At 35.5% G+C, this 15,548-nt stretch overlaps 1 protein-coding gene across 31 annotated transcripts in view; it reads left to right on the top strand.

Moving 5' to 3' along the window:
• LOC126594844 (disease resistance protein RUN1-like) overlaps positions 1-15,351 on the top strand; it is a 59,730-nt gene extending 44,379 nt beyond the window's left edge. Inside the window, exons 1-14 of one of the 31 annotated variants that reach the window (XM_050261118.1) lie at positions 4,775-5,156; positions 5,319-5,359; positions 5,579-5,827; positions 6,040-6,094; positions 6,178-7,334; positions 8,161-8,260; positions 9,163-9,208; positions 9,651-9,737; positions 9,853-9,919; positions 10,774-11,349; positions 11,622-12,714; positions 13,362-13,640; positions 13,758-14,603; positions 14,691-15,351. In XM_050261118.1, the coding sequence (XP_050117075.1) occupies positions 10,805-11,349; positions 11,622-12,714; positions 13,362-13,640; positions 13,758-14,603; positions 14,691-15,227 (3,300 nt within the window). In that variant the 5' untranslated portion in view covers positions 4,775-5,156; positions 5,319-5,359; positions 5,579-5,827; ... (5 more) ...; positions 9,853-9,919; positions 10,774-10,804 and the 3' untranslated portion in view covers positions 15,228-15,351. The other 30 variants (XM_050261147.1, XM_050261133.1, XM_050261206.1 and 27 more) reach the window with 30 other exon arrangements.
• Positions 15,352-15,548: the final 197 nt, after the last annotated feature.

Raw genomic sequence — 15,548 nt, 5'->3', positions numbered from 1 at the left:
GATAGTACTAATAATACGGTGTACGGTGTTTGGTGCCGTTTGGATTAAATAGGCACCGGATTAAATAATCCGGGCCCACCTTTTTTACCCGGTGTTTACCTGCTTCGTTATACCGTCCAAATTCACCGTATAACTTAGTCAGCCTCGTCTCTTCCTTTCCGCTCGCTCTCGCTCTCCGCTCGTTCTCACCCTCGCTCTCCGCTCGCGAACTCGAGCCACTCTTTCTCACCTTTCCTTGGCGTCGTCGTCCTCCCTGTCACCTCCTCTCACCATCGCCGTCCCGGTCACCTTCTGCCATCGCCGTCGTCCTCCCCGTCACCTTCTCTCGCCATCGCCGTCCCGTCGCCTTCTGTCATCGCCTGCAACTTCCGTCACCTGCAACTGCCGTCGCTTTCTTTCTGCCATCGCTTGCAATTGCCGTCGCCTTCTGTCATCGTCTTCCCTGTCACCTGCAACTGCCTTCGGGGAAGAAGAAGAAGAGAGAAAGGGAGGGAGTTTGGGGGTGCGGCGGAGAGATCTGGGTTTCATTATTTGGGATTCTTCGTAGTCGGGGAAGAAGAAGGGAGAGAGAGAGGGAGGGAGTTTGGGGGGGGGGGGCGCGAAGAGATCTGGGAACCAGATTTTCAGTTGTTTTTTTTTTTTTTTTTTTTAAGTTTAATTTTAGTTTAAGTTTTCCTCCTATCCGATATAATAACAAACACTGTATAAATAATACGATTATTAATCCGATACTGCACCAAACGCCCGACTAATTTAGTCAGTACTGTCCGGTGACTATTTATCCTATCCGACAGAAATAGTCAGTACAATCCGAGCTGCCAAACGAGGCCTTGGTGATTTGATTAAAAACGTGGAATGATAAGGAGATAATGACTGACATTAGTGGTAGACTAATCAAGAGTTGTATTTCTTTACAGTTTCAAGTCAGTTACATTCTCGGTAAAACTAGAACTCTTCTAGCTTATATAATACATAAGTGTTTCACGGTGATAAGGCTACTCTTTGATAAGGATCACTTAATGGGAGGGATCCTTATTGAATTCCATGTATAACACTAAGGTCCCTGCTTTCTCCACTAAATACGCAAGTTTGCAAAAAACTCAAGCCTCATTGAGTGAGCCATGCTTTCAATTGTGTAGAGTTGCAGGAGAACTTCCGTTCTTAATCCTAATTTTCTGAGACGATGTCTTTCACAGGTACATAGTTAAGTTGATAACTGTGAATAAATTTTTTTGCAAAATTAACTTACAACTTGGACCATTGAAATTTATTAGAATGGATCGATAGGGTCTCCAGTTTCGTGCTAGTTTCTTTCCTCTTTCCCCGTACCGGCAAGAAAGTCATTTCATCCTTTGAAAACATTGTTTATATATGCATATATGGCATCCATTTGGGTGTATTATATGGTTCATTTGACTAATTAATTACGACCTGACTACTAAACAAAACAAAAATAGTTAACCATTTGCCAAGGAATCCAACTGTCTAATAAATACATTAGTTAATTAGCTCCAATAAGATTTAGGAGAAATTTTTCATTGAGATAGTACACCACGTGTTTTTATATAAGTGGTGGGAAATTTTACTTTTTAAGTTATTAACTTTTTATCACATATATCCCATCATTTGCATAGTAACATGTGGTGTACTACTCTTTGTTCCGGCCACACTAAAAAATCTCTCAAGATTTAGGGTTGTTGCTTACATATGCAAAAAGACAACGTTCGCTATCTTGTCCTTTCAAACATTGTTTATGTTTGTACCATACTTAGGGCATCCGTATTTAGACCTCGTATAAATACTTGGAGGACTCAAATGTAATTATGTAATAAATGAAGAGACAAATATGTAATAAGTGAGGAGCCCTTATTCTATAAAAGTATTCATCACTTTCCTCATTAGGGGAGGCCATTTCTTAAGCCCCCTCATCCTCTCAAAGCTCTCACTCTCATATTCAGAGCTCTCTCTACCTCAGAAATACAATATCAGTGTGGACGTAACCCAAACCTTGGGGTGAACCACGATACATCTTGTGTTATTTACTTTCTTACAGATTCACAGTCGGATCTACATTGTTCCAATACCTCCGGTTTTGTGCATCAACAGTTTATATATGGCATGATGGCATCCATTTGGGTGTACTGTATGGTTAATTTGACTAATAAGGAAAGATAGCTAATGCAAGTTTACTCCTAATGCCCATTTTGCATTAGTTTTTAGCAGTGGAGCCTAAAAATGGTCCATTTGGGTGTATTACATGGTCCGTCCCCATTTGGATCTATTATATTAACTCGTCACTTAATAGTTAATACAACGATCCAATAAATTGTTGTTTTAAGTTCATATCTTGTAAATGGTTGAATTATTATCACTTACCTTGAATAATTGTTTATAATTATTCTTTCACATTTTGTTCTTTGTTCTAATCACTTTTGTTTATTATGTGGTTGTTGCCATGTTACTTCTCAAATACTTCCAAATTCCAAACTAAAATAATGCATTATTGATGTTTGAATAGCTGTAATCATCCTAAGAAGTAATTGTTTATAATATATTGGATAATCTTTGTCCTTCCGTGTTCGTTTCTTTCTTCCTTTCCTCTCTTTCATTGCACCTTCCTGACCGGCCGGCAGTATATCGTTTCTCAAGTTCATACGCGAACGTTATTATATTATAAACTTTTCCATTCTAGCAATGTGAGACAATGAGATAACAAAACAAATTCTGCTCAAACTCTAACGTGTATAACATCCATCTTGGCGTATTATATGGTTCATTTGCCTAACAAGGAAAGGCGCAGCTAATAGAAGTATAATCCTAATGCGCATTTTGCAATAGTTTTACCAGTGGAGGAGCTTAAAACGATCCATTGGGGTGTATTATGTGGTCCACACCCATTTGGATGTATTATATTAGAGCACAGCCTAATAGTTAATACAATCATCCAGTAGATCGTGGTCTCATGTTTGAATCTTGTAAATGGCTGAATCAGTTACCGCCCACCTTGAATAATTGCTTTTAGTTGTCGTTTCACATTTGGGTCTTTTCTCTTATAACTTTTGTTTATTATGCGGTTGTTGCCATTCTACTTCTTAGATGCTAACACATTTCAACCTAAAATAAAACATTATTGATGGTTGGATGCCCGTAATCACTGCCAAGAAGTCATTGTTACAATCTATTTGATAGTCTGTCATTTTGTGTTCGTTTATTTCCTCTTTTTCTCTCTCTTACTTTTCTCTGCACCTTCCGACCATCATTTTGTCGTTTCTCAAGTCCATACGCCAACATTATTATATTATAAACTTTGTTCTATTTTATTGAAGGAGCTTGACTTGGGTTTAGGATCCAGGAACATTATTATTACTCACTTAATTTAACGGGAAAGGAGAAAATATAACAAAATGGTTAAATAACTGCCTATCGACTGTATTAAGATCAAACACTGGGTGATCATAATTTTCTTGGACCCGGAGATCATGGAGAACAAGTAATTTTTGTTCTAAAAATCCCTGCCTAGCGCTAGGCGGCTGGCCACAACCCCAATTAGTCTCTAAGTGTTTGAAAATTAAGAAAGTGTGCTAGACCTGCTTAGTCGTCCGCCTAGGCCGCAACTCTCATTTAAACAGAAAATCGATAACACTTATTTTGTATTTTGTTTTTCCAATAAAATAAAGACTTGTTAAATACTTGGATAAGTTGTCATTATATGCTTGTTTCTCATGTTTTCATTATGTTCTAATACTTTATAATCGATATGTCATTTTATTTTACACTTTATATATCTCAATACAATTGTGTGTCATTTTATGTATAAAAAGATATTTATTTATACAATATATAATAAATTTACTTAAATCCGTTTAGGCCCCGCCTAGGTGCTAGACCCCAACCCAACTCTCGACTAGCGCATAGCATCTTTTATAACCTTATGTAATATATGGACTAACTCTTGTTATGGAATATTATTGATTAATTATATAAGGATAATACTAGGGAGATCAAGTTTTTAAACCAAATTTGTAAATCAAATTATGTGTCACCAATAAGAAACAAACACATTAATCGACACTTAGTTAATAACCCAATCATCTATAACCATATCATTTGATTTGCAAATTTAATTAAAATTTTTTTATCTTTACCCGTTATATAAACCAAGCCAAGTCTTTAACTCTTGTGAATTCTGATGCTTTTTTCTTCAATGGATGGGTTCACAATCATGCGTTAACAATCATGTTGCGTGGCAAAATTGAGGGCTCAAGTCACGTTATTTGTAGTCTTACTATCTCCTTTCTGTTGTTTTTGTCCTACTCCTTTTATTTTGCGCTTTTTTTTTTTCTCTGGGTAGTTCGAAATTGGGAATTTTGTGTTTTTTTATATTTAATATCTAAAAATAATTTTCTAATGGACCCTATTGCCTATATGCTTTTAGGTTAGACAGAAAGTGTCAAAAAAGGAAAATCATTCATTCTTGAAACAGCATTTTTAAGATCAAAATGTGTTCTTTTTCTTTTATTTTTATTTTTTATTTTTTTGGAAACGGATCAAAATGTGTTTTTTTAATTTTCACCTACTCTCTTCATCACCAAATTATATATTATATATACCTTATACTAAAGCTCAAGAACAAAGCTACTGTTTATTAACGGTAGAGTGACTAGAATGCCCTCAAATTACTCTTGACTGTGCCTTTTTTACCTTCAAAGCAAAATGGCAAATTTACCCTCAATTCCCGCGCGTCGATCATCGCTTTAAATGATTCCTCCTCTTGTCGATTCTCTTCATTCCGCTTTCTCTCGTAAGAAAAAAAAGTCAGAGCGCTGCTTCTCGAATTCTGTCTCCCTCAGCCAGCTCCCCATTGCCCGTTCGTTTTCGTAATTGGCACAGTGGAATGCAACCCACGCGTCGATAATCGTGACTTCTTCTCCGCTTTTCCTTTCCTTTTCCATTTTCTCTCTCGCAATTCTCAGCTTCTGACGGTCTCCAACCTCGCTTTCTTTGGCTCCCAAATCGGCTTCTCTCGCTCTCTAACCTCTCACGAATTACAAACAAGGTGCTTTCTTGCTGGAAATACCACTGATCTAGTAGAACTTTCCTCGGTTCTTCAATTCGATTCGAATCAATATTTTACCCAGAAAAGCTAGCGTTTCCTGGTGAGTTTTACAGCTTTCTCGGTGTGGGTGTTTCAAGTTCGTTTTTGTGATTTTGGGTTTGCAAATTTGTTTTCTGTTCAAATTTCCTTTTGTGATTTTGGGGTTTTGTTTATCGATTCTCTCACTCATCTCTCAGCTCTCTCTCTCTTTCTCACTTTTGAGGTACATGCCGTTGGATTCCGTTTGCCGCTGCTGATCTGCAGGTGAAGCTTCAATTTCCATATAAAGTTTCCATTTTTCATGATATCTTGAATTTGGGTTTTAAACAATGGAAATACTGCTAGATTCTTATCATTATGTACAAATTACTGGTGATTTGGATTGGTGCCTGAGATTTAGAGAATGGCTCGCAGCTTTAATTTCTTTTTCCTTCGTTATTACTGTTTTCAATTTTTTTATAGCTGGGTATTGATAATTTGTAGTCTGTGAGGGCTTCAATCTGTTGGAATTTTGAATGGTTATTGCTTCATCGGAATTTGGGTGGTCCAAATTTTGAATTAGAAGAAACCCATTTGAATATTTTTGGTGGGTTGGCTCTCTGTGTTTTCTCTGTTATTTCTTCACCAATTGGAAAGTGGAAGCCCCAACTTTGAGCTCAGAGCCCGATTTCTCAAGCATTCGTTTCTCTGCACTCTCATTAGTCACTCTTGATCCTCTTTCTGAGGAACTGGGTAATTTTCCAGCTCTATCAAGTAATACTCCATTTAATTGCTTAATTAAGGTTTTTTGTTTCTCTTTTTCGCTCTTTTATCAGTTCATTGGCTTTTGATGTTGGGCTTAAGTAAATGGGAAATCATTAATTGGCATTGTTCAAGATATAATTCTGTGTTTTTGGACTTGTGAAACGATTTGGCTAATAAAGAGAGTGGTTTTTTGTATATAGATTGCACATATGTGGGCTGATCTATCTTTCCTAATAAATTTCCGATCTGTTTCAGGTATAAATTTTTCTCATCCATTTGCAAACAAGTTTCAGTATGTTCTTACTTCTCCTCATGGAAAAATGTTTTGTTTTTGGCAGCAAATCACAGTACAAAGCTAAGGCAATTATTCTCGCGGTCTTCGTTTTTATAATTTATTTTCTTAGTGAAGGTGTAATCATTGTGTAATTATCTTTTTTCTTGATTCGATTTCTTTTATTTCTATGATATTTAATCGGTGGGAGGCTGTTGCATACCTTGCATGCAATAAGTATAAAATTTGATGTCTTTTTCTGAGCTTTCACAACACCCCCCGCGGCCGCGGGGCCACACGGGGGCCCCCCTAACACAAAAAAAGTTATTTTTAAGTGGAAATGCTGAGTCTTTTTGTTTACAAAGGATATCTCTGATTTCAGCTTGGGTATCAGGCCTTCTTAATTGTCATCTATTAATCTTTCCATTCATAGTGAAGCTTAATTGTCAACCTGTTTTGAGGTGGCCACGTGAACCATTCTGTGTTTGTCTCTGCATTCTCTTCTTCTAGTAAGAAATTACATTTCCTTTCACAACTTCAACCCAAACCATTAAGCAAACAAACATATTCACGGAGGTAGTTGGTGGTTCAAATACCAATTTCAGGCATCGATACTCCAACTCTGTATCAACATTTTTTGGATTGCATAGGTTTTTTTTTTTTTGGAGTTGATAGTAATGAAAAATTTCTTTAGTTTCACATGTGCTTATCTATCATTGTTACCGGGCAATAATTTCTTTAGTGCCCTACATATTTTGGCTTATTAGATTGGCCTTCATTTGGTGCTTATCTGTGATGTTAATAATTGATGGCGGACTTTCTGGGTTGCAAATTCTCGAACAGAATTTCTGACTTGCAAAATCCATTACAAAACTGAAGACATTCCTTCTGTTTTTAACTTTTTACCTCTCCATTGTTGGTTGTGTCAAAAGTACCAATTTTGTTGATTTACATGAACTTCACAAGACATGCAACCAAAAAAAAAAAAAAAAAAGAACAAGGCACTGCCTGAAGATGAGACATCTAACAGACGAGTTTCTGTTTTGAATCTATTGTAGTTATTTGGTCTTGCAGTTTTAGTTATCAATTCAGTTCCTCCATTGCTAATATTACTGTCTCCATTTAGCTTCTTCATAGAATATTTCTACTAAATTTTTCAGGCTGAAGAGGATGACGAGAATATTAGTGGTGAATTGTATTCCAGTTTAATTAGGGGGAGAACATGTAAACTTATTCTACGTTTTCTTTCATTTTTAGTTGAGCATTTATTGGTATTTTCCATAAATTTTTGGATTGTTAATGTTTGACTTTGATGATTGTGGCGTTTCAGAGGTATATCCCAAACCTAATAATTTTGTTTGGTTTTTCTTCCTTTTTTGCTTCTCTTCTTTTGATTTCCCGTATATGTATTCTGCATTTTCCTATGGCGGTTTTGAACCTTTTCTTTTCTAAATTTGTATGCATTATGGGTCGTCATTTAATCTGCTTAATTATCGTTGTGATCAACTAAGATATCACTTTTTCATACACTGTAGACTTTGAGTTACTGGTTGAATTATGAATTGAGAAGTGGATAATACCATAAAAAAAATTGCTAGGAGTAGGAGGATGTTCTTGGCACACTATAAGAAGTTTTCTTTTTCTTTTTGGCAAGTTCTTCATATTCATGATTCCGTTATCAGTGCATTTGCTTTCCCATGATTTCTCATAAATTGGACGTGAATGTATTTATAGATATTTATTTTTTTAGCCAAACAAATGATTTGATTGAGCAAAAGGTGCATCAACCATATATTATTACTACACTGTACGAGGCCTCGGCATTACAAGGTCTTGAAATTACCTCTCTCTTTTTTGGTTTTTGACAGATTATATGAGATTTTATTGCTGTTAGTTTGATGAAGTTCTCGATTCATGACCATATTTTTTTTCAACTTCTACCATTTGGTTTCTATTGACTTTAACTCTGAGTTGTAGTGGTGTTTGTGTTTTCTAAATTTCTTCCAATAGCTTAGTTTTAGTTTGATTTTGTTTGCATATATCTCTTCAGAGCAATTCTTGGAGTTGCAATCTTACCAGCTACAAAAAGGAAAGTTATTGAGAAAATCTGGAGAGAAGGGCCTCCTAAATTATTATGGCCACCAGAAGCTGTAAGTACTTTTTTAGATCATTCAACAGGGAGATGGTATTCTCCATGACAAATGCTCCAAAAGCAATAACTCATTTTCTCCTGGATTGACCAAAATATCAACTTCAAAGCAAGTTTTGTCGGGTGTAACAACATTTGTAGGGCAACAAACATTTAACTAATCAGATTTAATTTAGGGCAATTTTGGATTTGCATTCATTTGTTTTGTTTTGTAATTTTATAAGCAATTTTGAGTTTGTGTGAAAAATAATATTGTTTTTCATCCTCTCTCTCTCTCATGTTTTTGGGGAGTTTGAGTCCTAAGTGTGTTTCTGTTTCTGGGTTTTGAGTGTTTTGTTGTTTTCTTCTGGTAAAGTATTGTTCTTGCTGTAAAAGTGGCAATCAGTGCTGTGTATTTTATGCATGATAAAACTTAGTGTAGTACTGTGGTGCTCATTTTTGGTTAAAAGTTAAAAGAGTCTTATTAAGATTTTGGTTGATTTTTATCCAACTTAGACCAAACTTCAGCTTATACTATCAAGAAACATGTTATCACATGACTAAAATCATCTATTTACATTGATAAACATTCAATTACGACATGATTGATATGGATATATAGATCCAATAGCTTTAGCTATATGTTTTAGTTTTACACATGAAAATTGAATATATCAATTTTAAAACTTTCAACCATGTTATTCAACAGATGCCATAAACTGCCATATTTTTATGTCTAGAAAAAGAATTTATATGCAACATGATCAGAATGACTACATAAACTACTTATAAAATATCTTTTCAAATACATAAGGGGAAAAAGTGATGGTTCTCAACGCGTCTTTATTGTTGCCCAAGTTTTTGCTAATTTTGAAAGCTATGAATTGCTAATGGGCTTACCCCTTTTTTGTGTGGAATTTTCAGAGTTTTGGGTCGTCGGAGGAAGAACTTAGTTGCTTGACATTTTGAGGTATATACATTGCTATACTTTTGTTTTAGTTTCTTCAATTAGATACAGTTAATTCACACCAATGCTTTTGTTTCTGTTGGGTTTTGAGTTTAAACCTTATCCTTAATCATTTGGTGGGTTTTTGAAACTTTGGAATCAGATTTTCAATTGGTTTTGTGAAGTCCTAACTTTTAATTTCATTTGGGTCTGACCTTTAGTTTAAAACTTATCTGAAATCATTTGGTGGGTGTTTGCAACTTTGGAATTAGATTTTTAATTGGTTTTGTGAAGTCCTAACTTTTATTTTCATTTGGATATGACCTTTTAGCTGTCATTGAAAATAATCATAAAAGTAAAGTTGTGCATTCTTAATTTAGTCTTTGGCAAGCCATCATGCATGATAACCAAGTAACTGGTTTTTGGTAAATATTGATTTTGGAAAATTCTTAGTTTAAATTTCTAGGTTCTGATGAATTCTTCATTTAGAGTTGGTGACCAACAATCGACCCACCATCAAGTTTAGATCAAGATTCGAGCATGCCTTAAAAGTGTAAGTCATTTTTCCATTCTATTTTGTTGATTTTGTCATCTGGGTTTCCTAGAAAACTCGCACCTCGGTTCATTTCTGACTAGGGTGTTACCTTTTTATCTGTATTGTTTGGCAGGTTTCAGAAAGCTCGCATTCAAGTTTGGCTCTTTGAGTAGGACTTCAGGATTGAAGGTTGAATTATTGTAAGTCTGTTTTCTTTTTCTTTTGTAAACGAAATTTGAATTATGTTCAACTATGGTTTATAGTTATTTTGTTGATGTTGTTACACTACTCAAGATTGCTAATCTTATACCAATTGTCTTTAATAGATTTTGCAGAATCACATTTGTGGAATAATTTCTTGAAACTCATTTGTTATTTTTCCTTTATGCTTCCACGACTTCACAACTTTATAGTCGACCTTGCTATCCCACTGTTGAATCTGATTAATTTGTCAAAAAATTTCCAAGTTTACGTATTCTGGAATATATATATATATATATATATCATTCCATAACATAATGCATGTAGATAGGAAAAATTACCATCTTTTGTATGTGGATTGAATCGCAAAATCTTTTGTGTGTAAAACTTTTTCCAACATTTTCAATGTAAATAGTATTAATCTTCAATCACACAATCTATTATATATTTCAAAGATAATCTTTCATACAATTTCAAATCCCGCAGCAACACGCAGGTAAAAATTTCTAGTACAAACTAAAGTTGTTTCTCCTATTAAAATATGTCCGTTGAAATGTATTATATATGAAGATGGGCAGGTTGTTTCTCCTATGAAAATATGTCCGTTGTTTCTCCTATGAATAGCTGTAATCACATCCAAGAATCTTTTGGATAGTCTTTGTCCTTTCGTTCCTCTTTTCTTCTCTCTTTCTTTGCACCTTCCGGCCAACATTATGTCGTTTCTCAAGTCCATACGCCAACATTATAATATTATAAACTTTTGTTTTGTTGACTGAAGGAGCGTGATTGGGCTCCAGGATTTCAGTATCATCGGATCAGTAACACAAACATAACCACTATCCTTTTTTTTCAGTCGTGATCTGAACCACTGCGGTGCCACAACAATGGATACCGCCATGACAGCCTGCGAAGCCGCCTCTTCATCCTCCTCCATGTCAAAACTTTGGAATCACGACGTGTTCTTGAGCTTCAGAGGCGAAGACACGCGTAGTGGCTTTACGGGCCACCTCCACGCAGCATTAACAGACAGGGGATACCAGGCTTATATCGATGAGGAAGATCTAAAAAGAGGGGAAGAAATAAAAGAAGAACTGTTCTGGGCAATCGAAGAGTCAAAGATCTCTATCATTGTCTTCTCAAAGAGGTATGCGGATTCGAGTTGGTGTCTTGATGAGCTGGTGAAGATCATGGAGTGCAGATCCAAATTGGGACGACGTGTTTTGCCAATATTCTATCATGTTGATCCTTCACATGTCAGGAATCAGAACGGAGATTTAGCTCAAGCATTTCAGAAGCACGAAGAGGGCATCCGTGAAGAAAAAGATGACAAGGAACGTGAAGCTAAACAAGAAAGGGTAAAGCAATGGAGAAAGGCTCTTGCAGAAGCTGCAAATTTGTCTGGCCACCATTTTCAAATCACAGACAATGGGTAATCATTCACCTGCTTTTCAAGATTTGAAACATGTTGGTGAATGACTTAATCTCTCATATAATTAACATTTTACAGAAGCTAAAACCTAAACCGTAATTGGAGTTTAATTTATGAATGGCTTTCTTTCTTTTATTCAAGTTCGTCACAAAATCACATACGAGCTAGTTAGTATATATAATATATATGAAGGAAAGATAATTATTTATGTATTGATAGCTCCTACTGAGCTTTCATTGAGTCCCACTAATGCTTACGAATTCAATTTTCAGGCGTGAAGCAAAGGTTATTAGAGAAATTGTTGACAAAATTATTAAGGAATGGCTTCCGAACGCAGACAAATTACATGTGGCCAAGCACCAAGTTGGAATCAATTCTCGCATTCAGAATATTATCACTCATCTTTCAAGTGGTGGATTAAATGATGTCGTCATGATTGGGATTTGGGGGATGGGTGGATTGGGTAAAACAACAGTTGCCAAAGCCATTTATAACCAAATTCATTCTAAGTTTGAATTCAAAAGTTTCCTGGCCGACGTTAGCAACAATACAAGTAAACATGGTCTGGTTAATTTGCAAGAAAAACTTATTTCTGACATCTTGAAAGAGAAACTTCACATAAGCAGTGTTGATGAAGGTATCAGTATGATAAAACATTATCTCCAACATAGACGGGTACTTGTCATCATAGACAATATAGATGAAGTGGAACAACTGGATGCAATAGCTGGAAAACGTGATTGGTTTGGTCCAGGGAGTAGAATAATCATTACGACACGAGATGAACATTTACTAAAGCAAGTGGACATGACATATATGGCTCAGGAAATGAATGAAGAAGAAGCTCTTGAGCTTTTTAGTTGGCATGCATTTGAAAATAGTTGGCCTGATGAAGGATATCTTGAACTCTCAAAAAAGGTTGTTTCTTACTGTGGAGGTTTGCCGCTAGCACTTGAAATTTTAGGTTCTTTTTTTATTAAAAGAACCATAGGAGAGTGGGAAAGTCAATTGGAGAAATTGGAAAGAACTCCTCATGGAAAAATAATAAAACCACTAAGAATAAGCTTTGAAGGGCTCGATGATACACATAAAGCCATATTCCTTGACATATCTTGTTTCTTTATTGGATGGAAGAAGGACTATGTCGCAAAAGTATTAGATGCATGTGGATTTTTTGCAACAATAGGAATCAGTGTCCTTTGTGAACGATGCCTTGTAACTGTTGAACGCAATGAGTTGAATGTGCATGATTTGCTTCGAGAAATGGCCAAAGTAATCATTTTTGAAAAATCCCCTGGCCACCCTGAAAAATGGAGTAGGTTGTGGAATCCTCAAGATGTCACCGACGTATTGACAAATAAATCTGTAAGTACATTCCCAATATAATTTTGGATTAATACATATATAAACCACGTATGTCTATTATACATTAAACATCATTCATGTGTATCTGTAGTTGCACAAGGAGAGCTCCATTAGCCAACAATAGTACTTGCATATATTCACCCACATGATTTTGCCTAATCAATAATACTTGCAATTCCTTCTTGGGTGATGAACTCATTCCCTCACTTGCAAATTTCATAATCGAAGATCGTTTAGTCAAATATATCAAATAAATCAATGATGTAGGTATCAAGTGACATATTAATAATAAATCGTCTATTTATTTGATAAATTTGAATGACTAGATTAAACAATCCCTGATTCAAATGATGTTTTTGTAAGGATGATATTCAAAGATTAAGAAATTGAACGGTTCTAAATATGAAAATTATATGATGTTCAAAAGGGGAACATGAAAAATTGAAATTTGTATGATATGGTTGTAGATTATTGAATTAATTAATTAAGTGTTGATTAACATGCTTGTTTCTTATTTGTGACACATCATTTGGTTAGCAAATTTAGTTAAAAAATTTGGTGTCCTAGCATTACCTTTCCGAATATGAAATGTTAAGTTTGTATGATTTTTTTGTAAGTATAACTTCTTTTTTTTTTTTTTTTAACAGGGAACTAGAAAAATTGAAGGACTAAGTCTAGATTTGCAAAGCTCTGATACGGCTAGTTTCAGTACAGTAGCATTTGCCAAAATGAAGAAACTGAGATTGCTTAAGCTCCGCTACGTAGAGCTCAATGGAGAATACAAACATCTTCCCAAAGAGTTAATATGGTTGTGCTGGAAAGGATGTCCTTTAAAGTCCATACCAGATGATTTTTTTAATCAACCAAAACTAGTTGTTCTAGACATGCAGTGGAGTAAACTGGTACAAGTTTGGGAGGGTTCCAAGGTACAATCAATTACACATGATGATGTTCTGTTTCTATTTGTTTTTGGATTTCCTTCTCTTTTTTTATGAGAACTTTTTCGATATTAATTTCAATTTTTCTTTGGTTTTGTGCCACAGTCGCTTCAGAAGTTGAAAATCATGAATCTCAGTTGCTCCCTTTCCCTAATTAAATCGCCAGACTTTTCAGAGCTCCCAAATCTTGAAGAGTTAATATTGGAAGGCTGTGACAGTTTGTCCGAGATTCACCCCTCCATTGGTCATCTCGAAAGACTCTCTTTGGTAAACCTTAGAAACTGTTCCAGTCTTAGTTCTCTTCCGAGGGATTTCTATAAGTCGAAATCTGTTGAGATTCTTCATCTTAATTTATGTGATAAATTCAGAGAACTGCATGAGGATTTAGGGGAGATGATATCATTGAGAATACTTGAAGTAGATAGTACATCCATAAGACACATACCACCTTCCATAGTAAGATTGAAGAATCTCGCTCGTTTATCCCTAGGAAATGTGAAAAAAATTCGTTTGCCCTATTCGTTACACGGCTTAAACTCTTTAAGGAGTGTGAATCTCGCATGGTGTGATTTAACTGAAGATGAAATCCCGAAGGATCTCTGGAGTCTAAGTTCCTTACAATACTTGTATCTTCGTGAGAATGATTTTCATACCCTACCCAGCCTCAGTGGTCTTTCAGAGCTTGAAATATTGTGGTTAACTTCATGCAAAAATCTTCATACAATCTTGGGATTACCAACAAGTTTGAGTTCTATGTATGCCGTTGATTGCCCTGCATTGGAAACAATGCCGGATTTTTCAGAAATGTCAAATATGAGAAAACTGAATGTAAGTGATTCACTCAAACTCACTGAGGTTCCAGGCTTGGATAAGTCATTAAATTCCGTGGTAAGGATTGATATGCAAGGGTGCACTAATCTCACAGTTGATTTTAAGAAGAACATCTTACAGGTATATCTCTCTCTCATTGCCTTCCTATCATGCACATGCACACACAAACGCACATGTATATATATGACACTTGCATTGTATATGTAGGGATGGACTTCTTGCGGATTTGGTGGCGTTTTCTTCCCTGGGAATTATGTTCCCGATTGGTTTGAGTTTGTCAATGATCATGGCAGTAAAGTCAGTTTTGATATCCCCTCGAGCGATGGTCGTAATTTTGAAGGGCTGACTCTATTATGCTCGTACTCCTGCAATATATCAGTTCGTCCTCCTACAATTGTCATTACTGTAATAAATTATACTAAGCGTACCGAATTGCGGACCAGCATAATCAAAGAACATCGGAATAGAATATTCTACAAACCTGAATCCCATCATATTTGGCAGGGACAATTATCGAACGATAAGCTCAGTTTGCAAGGCGGGGATAGAGTTGAAGTTGATATAAATTTAGTGGGATCTTATACCTCTACGTTTGCTTCTTATACATTGAATAGAATAGGGGTTAATCTAGTATGGGACAAACCTATGAAGGAAAATGTGCGTAATTTGATTTCGGGCAAAGGTGGTTATGTTTTTGACCCACATCCAGCTAGGTTCTATGGTGAGGCACAATCAAGATGGTGATGCATATCATCATCACGCTTATCATTACATATGTAAGCCATATCACAATCAGTTCATCAAACACCTCTTGTGTTTTTTGCTTTCCCGATTAGATAATGAAGACAAGTACATATTTCATACTTCAGATTCCTATGAATTTTTTCAATTAGTTGTTTTGAATTTTGGAGATATATTGCATCTAGAAACATTTCAACATTACAAGCAGCCATATAAGACATTCATCAAAATATTTGACAAATACTACTCGTATTCGCAAAAATATTGGGCCTACTTCCACCACATATTCCAGGAATTTACTTTTAAGGTTAGAAAATCATTGAT

The sequence above is a fragment of the Malus sylvestris genome, chromosome 2 (genome assembly GCF_916048215.2).
Source record: "Malus sylvestris chromosome 2, drMalSylv7.2, whole genome shotgun sequence".
NCBI classification, from domain to species: Eukaryota; Viridiplantae; Streptophyta; class Magnoliopsida; order Rosales; family Rosaceae; genus Malus; species Malus sylvestris.
Note: the sequence above shows the minus strand (reverse complement) of the source record. Positions and strands in the feature narration are given on the sequence as shown.